The sequence below is a fragment of the Lontra canadensis genome, unplaced genomic scaffold, assembly GCF_010015895.1.
Source record: "Lontra canadensis isolate GAN:19392208 unplaced genomic scaffold, GSC_riverotter_1.0 scaffold11, whole genome shotgun sequence".
NCBI classification, from domain to species: domain Eukaryota; kingdom Metazoa; phylum Chordata; class Mammalia; order Carnivora; family Mustelidae; genus Lontra; species Lontra canadensis.
In genome coordinates, this window is record NW_022631005.1 from 16864763 (window position 1) to 16884740 (window position 19978).

At 36.1% G+C, this 19978-nt stretch overlaps 1 protein-coding gene across 2 annotated transcripts in view; it reads right to left on the reverse strand.

The window, feature by feature from the left end:
* ARHGAP15 (Rho GTPase activating protein 15) overlaps window positions 1-19978 on the reverse strand; it is a 597249-nt gene that overhangs the window by 472453 nt on the left and 104818 nt on the right. For both annotated transcript variants that reach the window (XM_032856130.1, XM_032856131.1), the window contains exon 6: window positions 2177-2266. In XM_032856130.1, the coding sequence (XP_032712021.1) occupies window positions 2177-2266 (90 nt within the window). The remainder of the gene's footprint in view (window positions 1-2176; window positions 2267-19978) is intronic.

Below are 19978 nucleotides of genomic sequence, written 5' to 3' on the forward strand. Positions count from 1 at the left end.
TCGTTAACAGAACTATAAAAGCTATTTATATTGTTCCTCACAAAGGGTTTACCCTCCTAGTCTGTATCTATGGATACGTATTAGTAAATTTTACCCTAGCTCATGTGTTTGGGTAATAAAAAGATGTCAGCATGACAAGAAAACCATGATTCACCCCAAAAAGAACGAAGCAGGAAATAAAATTGGAATCTTTCTTTAGTGTTGTTATTCACATCGTCCTTATAATCACTTATTTCCTGTTTCTCCACACTACAGGGGACAAGACAAAAAGAGTTGAGCTGGATGTAAGAACACTAAGGTCCCATATACTGCTTTGGTACCTTACAAACAAAAGTAGCTGGCAGAACTACTCCAAAAAGCTACCAAAAGTGAGAATATTTGGGTTTTGTTTTGTTTTGTTTTAGTATCTTGGGAAATAGCTACTGTTTCATATTCAGAAATATGAAAAACAAGGAAAAATTATATCAGGAGGCAGTCAGTCATATAAGGAAAGGTCAATCTCATATCATTAATATATATTATCATACATATCATCAATACAAGTGGCTTAAATATATATCTGTGTAAATTATGTTCAAAGCCTTGTAAAATTAGGCATAAACATTCTTCTTCCATATCTGCAATTCTATATACATTGTATATATTCGTCTGTCATCCTCATTTTTTATCTAACTTAACTTTTCAAAAGATCAACAGAGGAACTGAAAAAGGCTACCTTAGACCAACTCCAAGAGTTTCTATTGTCCAAGAATTATGTCAATGTCAAATTTTAACATCTTTATTTTATGACATGGGGATAAGGATACTAAACTCATAATACATAATACAACACCACCACTTAACTCAGAACTATTCATACTGATCATCTAGGTTATCATAAAAGCTAGGAACATGACCTCTAATTTTTTTTTTTTTTTTTACTTATCACAGAATAACAAAAAGAATAAGAAATTGGGAGTCAGGCTGTATCACTGGTTTACAATTCCTCTCTTCAAAACAAAATTTATTTTTCGTTTCTCGGTTCTGTAAAATCAGATTCTAATCACTGTAGGCTGATTTTAGTCCTTTGATTTCTAGGCAAGTATGTTTAGTTTTCTTTCTTTCTTTTTTTTTTTTTTAATATCTTTCTCTCTTTTGGTAAAAAGAAATAAATCTCCAGCACATAAAAAATGAATGCCTGAATAAAGTAAGAGTAGAACCAGAAAAATAATTTATTCTAGAAATGTTAACGTGGGTTCACTTTATTTGGTAGACCTGGGTTAGCATCTGAGAAATGCAGAACTTGGAAACCAGTTTTTTTCTCTACAGTGAGAGTTCAGATAGGAAATGTCACCTATCTACACTTCTGTAAGACCCAATATATTAATTTCACTGATGAATTTAAGAATGGAATTGACCTTTCTTCATGAACAAAAATGGTCTTAGGAGGCATTTAATATAGTAATTATAATAATAATATTCCTGGCTACTAAATGATATAAATTCTAAAATATACCGAGAAAATTATTGGTTACTTTGGAAATATAAAAGTAAGTTAAATCTCACATAAAGATAGAAAAAGATAAACCTCCATAATTTAAAGTTATTAATTGCCAAAGGGATCTTAGTAACATCATATATGAAATATTCAGTTTTCTCATTTCCTTTCTTTCAAGGATCTCATCTGGTTCTTTTCATTCAATGTAGCATGATTGAAATTATTAATCATAGTTATTTTTTCCCAAAAATTAAATTATGCAATACAAAAATATCCAATTTCTATAGCTGTTCAGCTCTTTCCATCCCCAAAGTTACATGGGTAAATGTAATGTATGACTAGGGATAGGAATGGAAATGGATGCAAAAAGTTTATATCTGAAAGTTCTGCAATAAATCTATATAAGTCAAACACCCTAGCTCTGAACCCCAAACAGCTATCAAATACAATGCAACATTCAATGACTTTCACTGTAGAATTAACCAAGACACAACATATATTTTCTATTTAGATAGCAACCAGTAACTAAGGAAAAGCCACAAAACAAACTAAAATTCAACAAAGAGGTGAAATCAGTTTTTCACAGTGACCTTCAAACAACTAGTTCATGCACATGAAACCATCACAACAAGGAAGTATATGTTGAGAGCTCAGATTTAGAAGTAATAGGAATAAATTTAATATATGTAACATTCTTACCTGAAAGACATTCTTTCTGCTTGACTTTTCCTTGGCCCATTCAATGTGTGCTCCACACAAATCCACACTTTCTGGTTTGTGCCCAGTTTTCTGTAAACAAAGTTGAAATAAGAATAAAAAGTATACATCATTGGTGATGCCTGTCAGGAAAGGTAGAAGTTTATTGAGTTAGCAGCTATACATACTTATAGTATAAAGCCCTTCTTTTTCTTTCTTTCTTTCTTTTTTTTTTTTTTTCAGTTTCAAAGAGATATCTGCACCCTCGTGATCACTGTGGCATTATTTACAACAGTCAGGACACACGGCAACAACCTAAGTGTTGACAGAGGAATGGATAAAGAAAATGACATGTAGATACAAACATAGATACAGATATAAATATCGATCCACATGGAAAAATTATTCAGCCATTAAAAAGAAGGAAATCCTGCTATCCGTGACAATATGGATGAAGTTTAAGGGTGTTAATGCTAAGGGAAGCCAGTCAGACAGAAAAAGACAAATACTGCATGATCTTACTTATATGTGGAATCTAAAAAAGTCAAACTCCTAGAAACAGAGAGTGGTTACCAGGGGTTGGGGACATAAGGAGATGTTGGTTAAAGGTACAAACTTTTAGGGTGCGACTGGCTGGCTCAGTCTGTTAAGCATCCGACTCTTGGTTTCGGCTAAGGTCATGATCACATGGTTGTGGAATGGAGCCCCACGTTGGACTCCACACTCAGCATGGAGTCTGATTGAGATTCTCTCTCTCCCTCTCCTCTGCCCCTCCTCCCACTCATGCTATCTCTTTCTCAAAATAAATAAGATCTTTAAAAAAAGAGGTACAAACATTTAGTTTGAAAATGAGTACATTCTCAAGGTCAGTTGCACAGCATGATAACTATAGTTAACACTGTACTATATCATTGAAAGTTGCCAGAGGAGTAGATTTTATTTTATTTTATTTATTTTTTTTAAGAATTTATTTATTTGACAGAGAGTGAGAGAAGGAGAGAGAGCACAAGTGGGGGGAGCAGCAGAGGAAAAGGAGGAAGCAGGCTCCCTGCTGAGCAGGGAACCAGATGCAGGACTCGATCCCAGGATCCTGAGATCATGACCTGAGCCAAAGGCAGAGGCTTAACCCACTGAGCCACCCAGGTGGCTCATCACACACACACACACACACACACACACACACACACACACATGCACACAAAGGTAACTATGTGATGTAGTAGATGTGTAAACGAATATTAACATGGTAATCATTTCACAATACACACATACATCAAGTCATCACTCAGTACACCTTAAACTTCTCTAATGTTCTCATTTATATCCCCATAAACCTGAAAAAAAGCTGCCAAATTTAATAAATATTTATTAGATGCCAACTGTGCACCATTTAGAAGTTCCTTTTTCAAACATCAAAGACTACACATGTATCTATATATTTTTATTCAATACATTTAATTTAGACAAAATGGATTATAGCATGTGCTTCCTTTTGCATGACACAATGTGGATATTACCTAAAGCTTCAGTATTTCATAATAATTAATTAATGGGGGTATTATCTATATTTATTTCTTCACATTTCATTTTATTTTTTAAAATATTTTTATTTATTTATTTGAGAGAGAGAGAGAGAGAGAAAGCATAAGCAGGGAGAGGGAAAAGCAGGCTACCTGCCAAACAGGGATCCCAGGACCCTGGGATCATGACCTGAGCCAAAGGCAGATGCTTAACTGACTGAGCCACCCAGGTGGCCTGCTTCTTCATTTTAATTTGATTCAAATGTATCATATTTATATAACTTTAAATTTGAAGAACTCAATACACTAAACAAAAGCTTACTTGTTTGAGAAATTTCTTTATTTTCAAAGAAAGTAATGCCATGTTTCAAAGACTCCAACTATTTTCAGATGTTCTGAGCAACTCTCATTTTCTCTATAAATTCAGTATTTTTCTCAAACAATTTTCTGTTGAACAATTTAAAATTTTAGTGTAAGAAGTTATAATATTTTAGACAATATTTTAACAGTAAACTTTACTTTAAAACATGAAATTATGGGGGCTCCTTGTGGCTCAGTCAGTTAGGTGAACTGACCCTTGCTTTCCGGTCATGATCTTGGGGTCATGGGATCGGGCACCACATTGGTCTCCTCACTCAGTGGGGAGTCTCTTGGGGAATCTCTCTCTCCCTCTGCCCCTGCCTTCCATTACCTCCCTCTCTCTCAAATAAATAAATAAATCTTTAAAAAACAAATAAATAAAATAATAAATTATGGAAGAACAGCAGAGATGTTATAAGAAATCTGTTCACAATTGTTGACTCATAGCCAGTATAGACAATTCAATCAGTTTAATAGAAATAGACTTTTTTTTTTTTTTTTTTTTTGAAAAGCCAGAAATATGGTGGATTTACAGTAAATTGTGAGGTTTGGGGGTTTTTGGGGTTTTTTTTTGTTTTTTGATTTTGTTTTTTGGGGTGGTTTTTTTGTTGTTGTTGTTTGTTTGTTTGTTTGTTTGTTTTTGGCAACTCAATAAAATTTTCTTAAGAGGGGAAACATTATAGAAGCCAAGCATAACTTCCTTTCAGGATAAATTCAGCTGGCAGGACAGTCATGGATAGCATATCTTTTCTCTGTTATCTGGTAGTAATTTCATGAGAAGCCAATCAAGATGAGGCTGCCTCTTCCAGATGCTTCAGTCAGTGAAATATTTTTACAGTTTCACCCATTCTCTGCCCCCCAGGTGATCACTATCATGGAAGATCTCAAAGCATCACAACAATGTTCATTGTTGACTGATTTATGATGTAGAAAAATTAAAACAACCTGCTTCTTCTACAGTTAATTAGATTATGGGACACTCAGAATAACAGAAATAATCATTAAGAGTATGTAACAAAAGAGATTATTTTCCCCGTATAATGCAGTCAGAGAAAAAAGATGGACTTATTTTCTAGAAGAAGCACTTTTAATGTGCCAAGCACTTTTCTGTTTACAACTAGCAACTCACTTAATTCTTTTAACACTGTATGAGGTAAATACTATTATTATCACCATGTTATAGGTAATAATATGCTAGAGTAATTAGGCATACTTTCCCAGGTAACACAGGTAGAAAAGGAGGATCCTGGGTGAAATGAGGGCAGTGTCACTCCAGGGTCTGCTTCTAACCACTATGCTGTCCTTGAGAATTTAATATACACTGTGATCACATTCATGTTTAAACATGTAACATGTTGGGAAAAGATATGATTTTCTTATTAGACATATTGGTCTTGTTTTTGTCCTTATCTGTTAAACTCGATCTTCCCATTGGGCCTTTACACCACCTGTTTACCTGGAAAACCTCCCAGTCTTCACATGGTTGACTCCTTATCCATCAGATCCCAGATAAATGTCACCTTGTCAGAGGTCTTCTCTGACTGTCTCATATAAAAGAAAGCTGTCTTCTAGCTTACTCTTTCTCTATTTCACTACTTGTTTTAATTTCAACACAGCCTTCTTCCTAGCTGAAATTAACATTTATATTTTTATATGCTGTCTGTTTTTCTCCCACTAAAATTAAGCTCCCTGAGCTGGGGCCTGGTTTGCCTTTTCCTCCACTATTTTTCCCAATGTATGGAACAGTGCCTGGCACAGAGTTGTTGTTCAATGAATATTTGCTGAATTCATAAATGAAGGAAAAATACCAAAATGCAACTAGCTTTTGTGCTTTGGAAGGAAGGTTTGGGCATCTAAAATTTCCCATGTTGTAACAATTAAGATTTATATTTGGTTTAATTCTTAAGCAGTCTTTGCTTCAATATGGAAAAATGAAAAACAGTTTAATGGACTCATGTGGATTGAACTCAGTATTTCACAGAATCATTCAATAGACATTAACTGCACAATTACTATATGTCAATGTGTTAGCCACTGTGCTGGACACTGGGACTCCAGAGGTAAGGAAGATACTCACTCTTCCTTTCAGAATCTTATACCAGCTTCAGACTCTATGTAATTTTCCGTAGGCTTTTTCTTGATGGGGAAAAAGCAATCTAAGCTTTTCCAGAGTTCTCACCATCCAGCTCTGCCACACTCTTCTCATCAGCATCGTACACTAAATCCCATGGCTTTGGTTCTGGCTTGGATTTATCTCAATCTGAACTCTGCCCATCATTCAGTCACCTCCCATGACCCTGACCTTGACTCATGCACTCTTCATAAACCCACTGCTTCCCCTCCTCTCCATTTCATTAGTCTTCATTCTCTTCATCTAACAAATCCCATGTTCTGAGTTTTCATCACTCCCACCCTGTTATGTTTGCTTTTGAAGTGATTGGAATCACCAGGCCTTGTATGCACCCCTCCAGGCCCTTACTGGTTTCACTTCCTTCCATAAACACGCCTATGTCCCCAACTCACCAAATACTTCAGTGCTCCCCCATTTCTCACTCTCTTGCTCTCCCCCATGCAATGATCCACTCCACTCTTTCATCCACTTTTCCTTCTTCTATCATTTTCCTCATATCCCCTAATTCTGGAGAAATAACTTTTGACTACTCAGAGAAGTAACATTACAAATAATGGCCACTTTCTACTGCTGGATTTTTAACTCTACTTAGGAAGAAAACAATGAAACAAAACAAACAAACAAATAAAAACATGGTAAAAACACTTAACATATCCATGAAATCATTGCCAACACCAATGTCATCAACACTTAGCAAAATTTTTTGTGTGTTCCTAGTCACTTTCTGTTCTTCCTTATAACATCTCTCTTCCAAGCCTCACCCCATTTCAGCAGCCCATCAAATGGCATGCTCCTAATTTGCAGAGATCATACAACCCTTGAGCTAGAACATTCACCATTCTTCCCAATTTCAGAGTCCCTGTCATCAAAATGAACAAACATACAAACACAAACTTTAATAAATCTCTCTCTGTCATGCTTTCTGAAGCTTTGTATCAATTTCTCATTTACTCCTTACAATAGTCTTGTGCAGTTGTTACCATCGCCTTCAACTTACAATGTGGAGAAACTCAAGCAGTGGGTGGTTAAGTGGTTACATAAGTGGTTACATAAGTTCATACACTTAATGTGTGCCTGAGCCGAGATAGGAATTCACAGTGCTCCAATTCCAAGTCCCAAGTTCCTGATCATAACCTAATACATGACCTCCTTTCCTCTCCATACCCAACCTTTCCTCCTACTAGGTCACATGATGAGAATTAACATTTCTATTCCTTCCTTGTAAGTGTCATAATTTCCCATATTCTGTTCTGGCTCCTGGAAGTTTGGATATAAGTCTGTGATTCGGGTCCACCTGTCTAATGAACTCCCATGCCTGTCATGACAGGGTGTCTATGAACATCAAAATCTCCTGGCCCATTGTTGCCATACAGTGCATGATCCACTCCCAAAGCATGTCCTTTTCTGCCTCAGAAGAAGAGATGATCCTCCTTCAGCCCATGGCTTTTCCGCTCAGTTCCTAATTCTATCCAATCCTTTTCCTCGTTTTCTGAGTTGTCCCTTTTCTCCTACATTTTCAACCTCCCTCTCCCAAACAGATTATAGCCTTTAGCCCACAGCTATGTTTGAGTCACTCTTGTTCAAAAAAATACATAAATATATGCAAGCATCAACCCTACAACCTTGCTTGTTCTCAATCTCGCCAATTTCTTTTCCATGATTGCCAGGATTCTTGAGTTTTCTGCAGTCACATTCTCTGCTTGTTCATGTTTTATTCTCTTTTCAACCCATTGCAGGCTTTTACTCCCTTCTTTAACTAATTTAAAAAAGTTTTAACCATGAAGGTCAACAAAAACAATCTGATGCCTTCTCTCATCATCTTTCTACTTGAACTCTGGACTGTTAGATTCTGCTCATTTTCTTTAAAACTCTCTGCCCCTCAGCTATGGAGACATTTTCTCTCTAAATTTTTATTTCACCTTTTATACTCTCCCTTCTCTGCTTCTTTCACTGACTTCTCTTCCTCTTCCCACTTCTTAAGTGTTGGTAATCCTTGGTTTACTTTTCCAGGTCATTATTTCTTATAGTTTATTGCTTCTTATGGGTTTGGTCTTGCTTCTGGTCTGATCCATCACTTGGGATATGTTGACCCCTCAAATTTTCCTCTGGCCTCCAGTTCCTGCTAATGAGCTAAACTGTGTTTTCTAACTAACCACCATTAGGATGTAGCACAGACATCTCAGTGAAATCATGGTCTATTTAGACTTGCCCCCTTTTTTCTATTGCTTGTCTTGCTTAATCATCCCTTTATCCACTTCACCTTCACCACTTTCTTAATTCTTCTCTTTCCTTTACTGTTTACAAGAGAACAAGCAATGCGGAGCCTGAATTCCAGAATGAGCTCCATTTTCTTCATCTCATGATGGCAGCCTCATTTAAGCTCTTATTTTCTCTCATCTGGATTCTCTCACTGTTCCCTCTGGGACCACACAAAACGATTTCATTTTATTCTCTACATTTTGACTTTTTTCTCTTAAACATAAACCTTACCACATTTCTTATGGAAAACTTATTACCAACAGGATAATGTACAAATCTCTCAGTAAGCTCTTTTACATCACTCCCCAACCATCCTTCTGAGTTCCCTCCATCCCCCACTCTTCTACAACCAACCATGCTAAATTCATGGCAGTTCCCATATGCACCACACTCTCCCAGTTCTATACATTGGATGCACCCTTTCCATCTGGAACACATTTATTTTTCTTTGACCCACTCCAGCTCATTTTGATGATACAATTCCAAAATAATCTCCATGAGTTGTTCCTTTAGTCTCTCCTTCCCACCATCTCCCCTATTCTAAAATCCATTTTGTTACAATTCTTTTTGTTATCCAATAGAGAATTACAGTGGAAAAACTTCCAGATTCCTTACAAAATAAATAAAACATCTCAGGATAATAGTTTACAAAATGAGATAATTTTTAAAAATGCAATTTAATAGTTTATAAAATTAAAACACAATATCCCCATTCATATTGATCTTTAATAGGAAATGACCTTAAGTCACAATTGGAGCAAATGATTGAATTTGGGATCAGAAGTGTACCAGAAAAAGTTAAAGTGATTTGAGTAAAATTCAAGTAAATAAATATATCAGCTTTAAGAAGAGAAAACTAAGATATATTAATAGAGTACTATGTAAAAATGATCTTTCTCAGTATTTCATTGTTACAGAGCTAAAGCAGAGAGATGTAGGCTTGAAGAACAATGCCAAGGACTCAGACTTATTAGAAGGAAAAATATTCAGAATTTAAACATTGTTAAACATTGGAACAAGTTTTTCAGAAAAGTTGTTGAATTTATTTGGAAGACAGTCAAGATTTTATTCAAGAAGGCTGAAATTAAAGAATCCTTTAATAGAAAACATATTTCTGATTCTACAGCTATAAAACACAAGAAAAAGTCTGCTAATGAACTACATGATGCCAATGGATCATATTGTACATCATTATAAAAATATACTTTTTAAAAATTGACTAAATTTGGATTTAAATCTAGGAGTGTACTTATCATATCTCTTCCGGGGTAAACTTAAAATATAAATGACTGGCTTGAAAATACTTAAATAGAATTATTTAAAAAGTTACTGCTTCTGGACAATAAAATATAAAAACCTGTTTGTTGGGGACAATGTAAAGCCATTAAAATCTGATCCCGAGTCTTGTCCACTTCTGATTTTTATTATTCTTTTAGTTTATCTTTACTATTCCCCAATAATATTTGACAGGGTATCCTTTCTATACTTTTCCAGAGAAAAATTAGATTAAAACTTGGAGTAAAACTTTAGATTAAATCTTAGGATTATGTTTTTCATTTTTTATGGGAAATTTGGGACTCTTTAACACACATTAAGAAAATAAGAAAGGCCAAATTCTCTTTTGCTTGATGGCATTTTCCATGAGGAAGACTGGGCACATGTGTAGGTAACAAATCGCTGGACCATTCATTATCTTACCCTTATCATTAGATGGGGCTACAAAAAAACAAAACAAAACAAGTCTCAGATTGGATGAAACAGGTTATTAGCTACCATTTTTTATTTTGGATTAATTGCTATTCCAGAATATAGACTCAGATTGTCCTTATCAGTTTGAAACATAAAACACAAAATCTGTTTAGGGGAATTAACTTTCATCCATAACTGGCTTTGATTCTGGAAAATCATTCATGAAGGAGGATAAAACTCACTTATAAATTCTCATTTGGGCAAAATGATTTAGGAAAGAGTGCTGAATGGATACCTGATCTTATTAATGTCTAAAGTATGGCCGCTGTCAACACAAAAGATGATACTTGGATTGTAAGATGTGGGTTTTATGTATATGAATATAAATGATGTTAATAATAACTGAAATTGTTTCTACAGTGAAATTTCTCAGTATATACAAGACCAAATCAAACCGAGATTTTCAGAAAAGCAAACCTTTGTTGGAGACTTTGGGCACTAGAATGTTGTATGCTTGGTTTTTTTGTTTGTTTTTTGAGGAAAAAGTATCCTCTCCCTTTCAAGAAATGAACAGATATATTGCATTTCATTCTGAATCCAAATCTTGCCAGAATAAATACAATAGTTTCTATTTAGTCTACTTTTGTTGTATGCTGATACTGTCTCCATTTGCATTACATAAAAAGCTATTTAATTTTGCAAGGTGACCAGCATGGATACATTTTTGGTGCCTCGGGTGTTCCCTCAGTCTTTACCTAGACCCTCATCCTGTCAGTCTACCACAGCTGTCCCTGCACATAACCAACCTGCTTGAACCCATTTGGTCCCACTTCCTGAGGATGGTCAGTCACATTTCTGGAATTCGAGGCCCTCTCTCCTGGTTGCCAGAGTGCAGATGGGCTTTTGGGTCCTCATCTATTTCCAGATTTGTATAAATTACCAGTTTATAGGGTATAGAATCTGGCTTTCTGAGCAGCCATCCAAGAGTGTGCCCAGGATTCATCTGATATAGGCAGTGAAGACTCTGGACGGTGAACCGTAGCCATAAAGAAGCAGGAAATGAGAAGAAACAGAACTCTCCTCCATCCCTCCTTCTCTCTCACAGACTGCCTCATGCTTTCTTCAAACAGCTTACCTGCAGCTTCCTTCTAAGTCAAGTGTTGCAGCTGCCCAGTGATTCTCTGTGTCTCTTTGAGGTTCACTGGAGACTAGCAGCTTGCTTGATGACACAGCTCCTCCCCTATTCCCACATCATTTCCTGCCTCACTTCCGTGTGCCTCACTCTCTAAATCATGCATTCATGCCTTCAAAAAAAAAAAAAAAAAAAGAATGGGCACTAAATTTGGGCCTCGTTCTCTAGAGAACCCTGGCTGAGATCACTGATCCTTGTGGCAGAGATGAGTAGTGCTACACCACCATGTGTGTTGTCAAAGGGAAGTAGCTCACTAGCCAGGGACTCCATCTTTTCCCAGTCCCCCTTGCAACAACACGTGGCCATATTACCTGCTGTCATCACTGGACTTATAGCAAAAACGATGTGAGTCACTTCTGGGTTTACGGCTTTAAGGAGTGGACAGACCTTCTCATGTTCTCTCTACCTTTCTCTCATCTGCCACTGGGAGTCTGCAGACCCAAAAGACGAGAGAAGCACCACATAGCAGAAAACTGACCAGGAATACCTGTTTTGGACAGTGGTATGAGTAAGAAATGAGGTTCTGCAGAAATTTTTGATTGTATTTGGACAGCAGAAGTGTTCCCCTAACTGAAGTCTTTATGTTAAGAAAAATGAAGACAGGGATTTTAAGTACACTGCAGCAATTTGAACATCTGAATCCAATTCTATTGGGTTCCAATGACTTTTCTCTTAGCCACTATACTCTATTGCTCCATGTAGTAATAAAAACAATAATAACAAATGTAATTGGTATTTATCATTGCTATGTGCCAGGCATGCTGTATCAGTATTCTCACATAATCTCACAATAAACTGTCTGAGGTAAGTACTCCTATTAAACTCACACTGCAATTGAAATATTCAAGGACTATAGGAGCAAATAAAATGTGAACCTGATAGGGCGCTTGGGTGGCTCAGTTAGTTAAACATCTGCCTTCAGCTCAGGTCATGATCCCAGGACCCTGGGATCAAGCCTAGCATCTAACCCAACATCAGGCTCTCTGCTCAGCAGGGAGTCAGCTTCTCCCTCTCCCCTTCCCCTTGTTTGGGCTGTCTCTCTCTCTCTCTCTCAAATAAATAAATATATAAAATCTTAAAAAAATTAAAATAAAGTGGGAACCTGGGATTCTCAACCCAGGTGATCTGATTTATTCTACCTGATATGGTATACTGCTTCCCAGAGCATTTCACCTCAGTAGTGAACTGTTAAGAAAGACCAAATACATACATTCAGTTAATCTCAAAATGCACTGTGGAGTAAGTCTATTTTATCTTGGAGAAACGCAAACTCTAAATCAGATACATTACATTGACCAAAATGATAAACCACAGAGAGTCAAACTTCATAATTAAAATAGTTTTCTGAGAGAGCCTAAGGTGAGGTTTATTGGACAGTAAGCTATTATCCATTTATAAAGCATCCTATCAATTTCATAGATTTTTGTGGTTATTAAAAATTATGTAAGATACAGAATTTATTGTGGTTAATGGCTAAATCTTGAGAGAATTATAACCAGAGTACATGGCTTCATTTATAGTAATATTGATCACTTGATTTTATTTTTTTCCTTACAATGTTTATGCTAATAAAACACTAGAATTCAATTTCTTTTCTTTCTTTCTTTCTTCCCATCTCTACCCATCATCCTCCAGGTCTTGGACTATTATTTTTTTCTAATTTTTAAAGGTCCGATGAGGCCATATGACAGTACAGCCTGTGGCAATGCTAGAAACTGTCCCGATGTTAACCACGCTGACTTTGCCAGAGCACTATCTTTAGGGGAATTAAAAGATTAAGCAGAAATTTAAGATGCCTTCATTAGGCTAAGTTTGGTAGATCTATTGTTTGCCCCTCCAATGTTTATGATCTTTTTGAGCAGGGATCCAAATAAGGGCTCAATACTCACTTTACAAAGATAAAATAATTCCATATTCATTTTGCACAGAATACTCAATAATTCATGAATAGCTTTCTGATTGAAACTATTTTCATTTTTTTGCTAAATCACATCATTTTACTCCTATAAATAAGTCCATTTTGTTATTAAAGCCATATTACAGTAAATGAACATTAGATGTATTACATTATTTAATTAATGCTTGTGTTCATTATTTGCATTAGAAGTAAATAATATTAAAAAAGTAAACAAACTATTTTAATGAGGCCTTTTATCTTACTCTTTTTTTGCTTTCAAGGTAATGGCTGAATGAGTGGTTTGAAAAGTTTAGTAGTTTATTAAATGTCTTGGAAAAGTTTTTTGTTATCAAAAGAAAAATATGCCAGTGTTGGTCTCTGAATAAAAATTGTCAGTACAATGTGAAAAGAAAAAAAATAAAAGTAGCGCCCTCCCCCCAAAAAAGAGTTACACAAGCAATGAGTATCTAGGGTCCATACTGAACATAGTGGTTTCAGAACTATACAATTTGAGGGAGAAATATTGCCTAAAATGTTTATAATGCTTTTGAATTTATGTCAGACTAAGTTTATGTTAACTAGGATTCATGAGCGTTGTGGGATAAATATAACAGAAATAGCTAACTGATGAGAGTAAGTTCCACTAGGTCTGAATTTTGATGGATGTGGAGACAAGAGAAATTTCTTAAACCACAAATAAACTTTCCATAGTGTGTTCATTTTAGTAGGTATGACACCAAACATATATTCTGGAATCACATGAAAATAAGTCCAGGTTTGCTACTGGCTCTCACTGATGTGCTACTAGGCTCATGTTCTCGCACATGAATTGGTTGCTTTCTTTGCACTAGGATATCTTCAGAGAGAACCATATTGTGAATGGTCAAGGACATATGAGAATATTAAAGTATTTTCTGAGTGATATGACCTGTGATTCACTAAGTGCATTGGGCCATACTGATGACAACTTAGCAGTTTTGCCATTTTCTTTGTCAATAAGAGCACAGGCCTCATCGCTCTCTTTTGTTTCATCAGACTTGTAGAAAATGTCTCCCAGACAATTTAAGAAGTCCTTTCTTCTTTGTGTTAAAAGTAGAAAAAATATACATATCTTAATTCCTCAAAACTGTCTATGAAAACTCTGAATCTGCCCTAATTTGAGGATAGTTGGTATTGCTTGCAGAGGGCTCCAGAGTGCTTACAGAATGCAATTGTGTCTGCTCAGAATCTTGTTCAAGCTCTTTCCTAAGGTGGTTTCACATGGACTTTCCACCCAAACTGGAGTGCTTGCTTCCCTCATCTTATCTTGAGGCAACCTTTCACTGATAGGTCCATTCACCTACCATTCATCTACCATTGTTCCTCAATATACGTTGAGGAACAGCAAGGCAACTCATAGAAGAGATGCAAAATATTTTGGATGAAGGACATGTACTCTAGGCCTTAGGGAACTTCCAAGAATCATTTTCAAAACCAATGATTAGCACATAGTGTATGGGACAAGGGAAGATTTCAATACATATCTGTATAATAAATAAAAGATTTAATTTCCTACATTTTATCATTGGTTACTCCCTTATTTCTACACAAAATGTCCTTTTCACCCCATTTCTGCCTCAAAATCCTATTCATCCTTCAAAAACATGCTCAACTGTCACTTCCTCGACATATATTTAGAATCTTTTCCAATTAGAAGCAATCTCTCTTTTCTGAGTTACTATAGAACTAACTCAAGCCTCTGCTCATGCCATTTTGGAGCAACTGTAATGTCTACTTTTTCACCACAATTACTGGATTATGGGCATACTTTCTGTTTCTAGACCCTCAAAGGAAAAATCTGAGTCTGATTCATTTATGTATGTTTCATAACACCTAGCCTAGTGGCTTAAACATCAAGGATGCTCAGTGATTTTGCAGAATGAACAAGTGGAAGACATATAGGTTGAGCATCACTTGGAAAAAGAATTTCCCTGGGGAAGGATTAATTGTGACTAGATCTATGGTTCCACACCATGTATATAATCACTTTAGTCAGGTATTGTTATAATAAACCTACTTTTGATTCTGTATCCTCTATCAGAAAACAAGCACCTTAAGAACAGGGATCATAAATTATTCACCTGATATCTCTAGGGTTTAAAAACACATTGTGTGATATCTGTTAGGAATTGTTAATTATTTATAGAATAAATAAATGAATGAGTGCCCTAAGTTACAAAGCTTCTCTCCCATAAGGCAATCTATCGTTTTTTAAACCAAGAATGCATATTTGTCACATCCCATGGCTAGAGTCAGGTTCTAGTAAATCAAGCAGAAGCTCTAAAATCACACAGCACAGCAGGTACTGAAATGGCAGATTGTACTGGAAAGTGCTGGAGCTGATTGAAATACTTCAGTGACACTAAAATAGACAAGTGCATGGGGTGTGAGTCCAGGCCTCAGAGGAGAAACCAAACTCTTATTTCTTTGGGGCTTCTTTAAACAGATCAAGCAAATATGATGTAGCTAGCTGCCTTTGGAGGCAAAACTTGTTTCTCTTGGGATAAATGATATGAAGCCATGATCCTAGAAGAATCAACTTCCTCTCTTGCCTTTTTGCGTGGTAGGCCTAGTTCTTTAAAGATATGTAACACCTGGGTCATACTCCTGTTCAGTACGTATTTATTAAAAAGAACAGCTATGATAGATTATTCTAGGGTGAAGATATCTGGAGAATACTGGCTTGCCTTCTTAAAGATTTGCCCCTGGTAGCAAATCCCAGTCCTTGGAACAGGGATTTTTTTTTTTTTTTTTTAAATCTTATCTTCAAACCAAACTAAAAAAAAAACCTCATTTCTCTTTTTAGCACACAGACCTTGCCCATTCTCAGTTTCATGTCATCGTTCATATTTTTTAATTCACTGGAATTCCCTGCCCATAAATCTCCACATATTGAAATTATAACCATCCTTCAAGGCCCAATTCAAATCTTTCACAGATGTGAGCTCTCCCTCCTTTAAATCTCAGAAAAACTCTTTTATGTTTCTTATTTCATCTCACCCTATTTTTTGGCAAAGATGCTATAAAGCAAAGACTATATCTTGATTATATCTCTATGCCTTATATGTAGCCCTAATGAGCAAGCTGTTCATTGTAGGATTTCAATACATATTCTTATGAAGTCTTTTCCTACCAGGGCTTATATAAATAGCACAAACTTGATTAACCAAATGCATATTTAAATGAAAGTGAGGTAGATTGTAAATGAGAAACTATGCTATTTAGATCAACTCTCCACTGAAAATAATGAAAAATGCTAGAAAAAATATTTCTTTTTAAAATTACCTTAAAAATATTGAAAGCCTATGAGATAGTGGGACCTGTTAGGGTAAATATTTTTGGGAAATGGGAATCTGAACTCAGAGAGGAAAGCTGAATATCAAATCAACATAATTGCTCTTTGCCCAAGGACATTTGTTTATACTATACAATTGAATTTTGGTCATTTGAATTCACAGAATAATGGAAAAGGGGCTGCCTGAGGTCTTATGAAAAAATAAAGGAGAACCAATATTAAACTCGTTCTCTTTCTATAAGTCATGGGATTATAAAGAAAACTGCCTTTGTAGATGAGCAATGTGAGAGATGAGAAAAAAATAAAAAGGAAGATGAGAATAATTCTGTCTCTGAAAAGTTGTATACGCTCCTATTATGTATACACAATTTGAGAGTTTTAAACTGGTAACTTAGATGAGCTAATCAATTACCAAGAGTGTGACCCTCTGAGAAAAATGCAAAATATTCTGGAGTAGGACATATTTATCCTAGGCCTAAATGATTAGCACACAGTCAAAAATAACCAGACACACAAGGAAACAAAACAACAGAGTGAGAAGCAGCAGAAACAGACTGATGCAGACTTCAGATGCTATGTCACAAGACACAGAATATAAAACAACCACAGGCTTCTAATTTTAATAAAATAAAAGGGAATCTGGAAAATGTCTGCAGAAGACAACTATCACAAATGACACTATAAATTAAAAAAAAACTTTTAGAAATGAAAATCACAATAATTGAAATAAAGATGTTTATCACAAAGGGAGATTGAATTAAAAAATTACAAGATAAATCAAGAGAAATGGTTTGGAATGCAGTTCAGAAAGACAAAAAAACAAAAAAGATTTAAAAAGAATGTAAAATGTAGAGAATAGACTAAGAAGACAATGTGGGTTTAGCTAAAGAATTGGGAAAAGAAAGAGAAACTATAAAAGAAGATACATTTGAAAAGGTATTAGCAAAATAAGTTAATAATAAGATAATTTTCTAAAATATATTAGGGACAGTTATAAACTATTTCAAGGCAACGATCCAGGCAGGAAGAATAAAACTGTGGGAAAACAAAGGTAATTATAAATATATTATGAGCATCCAGATAACAGTGATTGAACTAAGGTAAATTCTTGATCACAACAATAAATGACAGAAAACAGTGGAATAACATTTTTTTAAAAGATTTTATTTATTTATTTGACAGACAGAGATCACAAGTAGGCAGAGAAACAGGCAGAGAGAGAAGAGGAAGCAGGGTCCCTGCTGAGCAGAGAGCCTGATGCGGGGCTTGATCCCAGGACTCTGGGATCATGACCTGAGCCGAAGGCAGAGGCTTTAACCCACTGAGCCACCCAGGAGCCCCTGGAATAACGTTTTTGATGTGCTGAAAGAAAGTAACTGCCAACTCAAAATTCTGTATCCTGAAAGAATATATATATTTCCAGAATGAGGGAGAAATAAAGATATTTGAAACAAGTAAACACTGAGAGAGGTTGTTACAGGAATTTCTCGGAATATACTTCAAACAAAAGAAAAAGGCCTTAGTAGAAAATGAAGGAAGAAGTAAATAGCAAAGAACATGGCAAATATTAAATCAACACTGACTCTATTTCAAACAAAAAATACTGTTTGGTGGTGTTAAAAAAAAAAAGAATTACAATAGCAGACAACAATAGCATCTATGAGATGAGGATACACGGATTAAAAATATTCTAAGGTAATATTTTGGAAGAGGGTAAAGCATTTGATTAGCTTTAGGCTTTGGTAAGTATCGATGTTGTAATGGTAAGCAAGCCACTAACAAAATAGAAACAAATGACATCACTTAAACCAGTGTAAAAAAAAACATGGAAGAAAAAAAATGAAAAGAAAAAGCATAACATATTTAAAGAAAGAGGCAAGAAATAAAAGAAGCATACACTGTGTTTCCATTTATATAAATTCAAAACCAGAAGAAATAAACTACATTTCTTAAGGGCTATAGACACAGGTGGGAAAATAATGAACGTTATAAAATAATGACTAAAATGCCTGAACTATGTGGCAAGGGAACAAGCTGGATGATAAAGGGACAAATGGCAGGGAGTGAGATTTCTAGAAGGCTGACAGAGTCTTGATTTAGGGGGTGGCTGTGTAGGAGTTTGACTAATGACTTTTAAAATATACATATTTATTATACATTTTACTAAAAATGGTTTCAGCATTTTTCCAATGAATATATTTCAAATATTTAAAGTCAGTTACAAACCAGTATAGGGTTAAAAAAAAAAGTGAGGAAATGAGCATCATTCTTTCTTTCGTAATCCAGGAAACCCTGGACGTAGTGACACCAGTGGTTTTCAAATGTTCCTTCACACAGGAGGGCCAGTCAGTCTTAATCAAACTTTCTCTGGTCCAAGGTGAAGTGAACAAAACAGAGACGACATGTATAAACAAAGAAGGGGGGTATTTTCCCATTTTGGTAAAGACTAATGCATTGCATTATGAGGTTTTATCGTATCTAGATTTGGGGTTGGGATATTCTATGATGCCCTTCCTGCTGGAAAGGGACAGGTAGTAAGCGGGAGGTTACCCTTGAATGTCCTATTGTAAGGGCCTGTTCAGCCAGAGAGGCCCCACCGGGGTTGAACAGCCATTCTGTTGTTTATGCAGTAAAACTTAAATTGACTCTGCCCCCCCTCCCCAGCCGGGGGAACTTACTTAAAAGCAAGTCTGGGAAACCAGTACAATATGGTCGACCAGTTCCTGATAACAGAGCCCAAATACAAGGGCGGGTCAGGTCAGGTGGAGATAACGCCCCAATGCAGGGATGAGTCGGGTCAGGTGGAGACATCCAATCCGTAAAGCGTGCATACTGTCTCCCTAGCTACCGAGGAATGTGGGCCCCGCCTTTCGGGCACCTTTTGGGCCAAGGTGATAGGCTAGTTCAAATAGCTACTATGGGGTAAATTGTAGTTCAGTTGGCTACCGTGTGGGACCTAGCATGACTGTGCAGCTTTCTCTGTGTGTTACAATCTCATTGGCCACCTGTGTGTAGCCAGGCCCAACCACCTGGCCTTTGCTCTATAAAAGTTAGTCTATGAGGCAGGGAGGGTTTGCCTCTTTGCAAGAGACGTCCCTGGCCCGTCAGTTTGATTCTCGATGCTTGGCGCGAAATAAAGCTTTGCTTGACCTTCACTTTGTATCAGTCTCATTCCTTTGACCATGGACCCAACACTACTAAAAACAAACAAACAAAACAGAATGAGTCAGCCCTCTTTTTCCTTGAATAGGTCACTGAGGACCCAAAGCCTATGAATCTCTCATTTACACACGCCAGTGAAATGATTCTGTGTCTAGTTCTGGAAGGGGGCTGCTTCTCATAGAAATCTGACTTGGGTGCAAACCGAAAGAATTTCAGTGAGAAAGAAAGAGTCAGACATGGAATGTGGAATCAGGTACATCT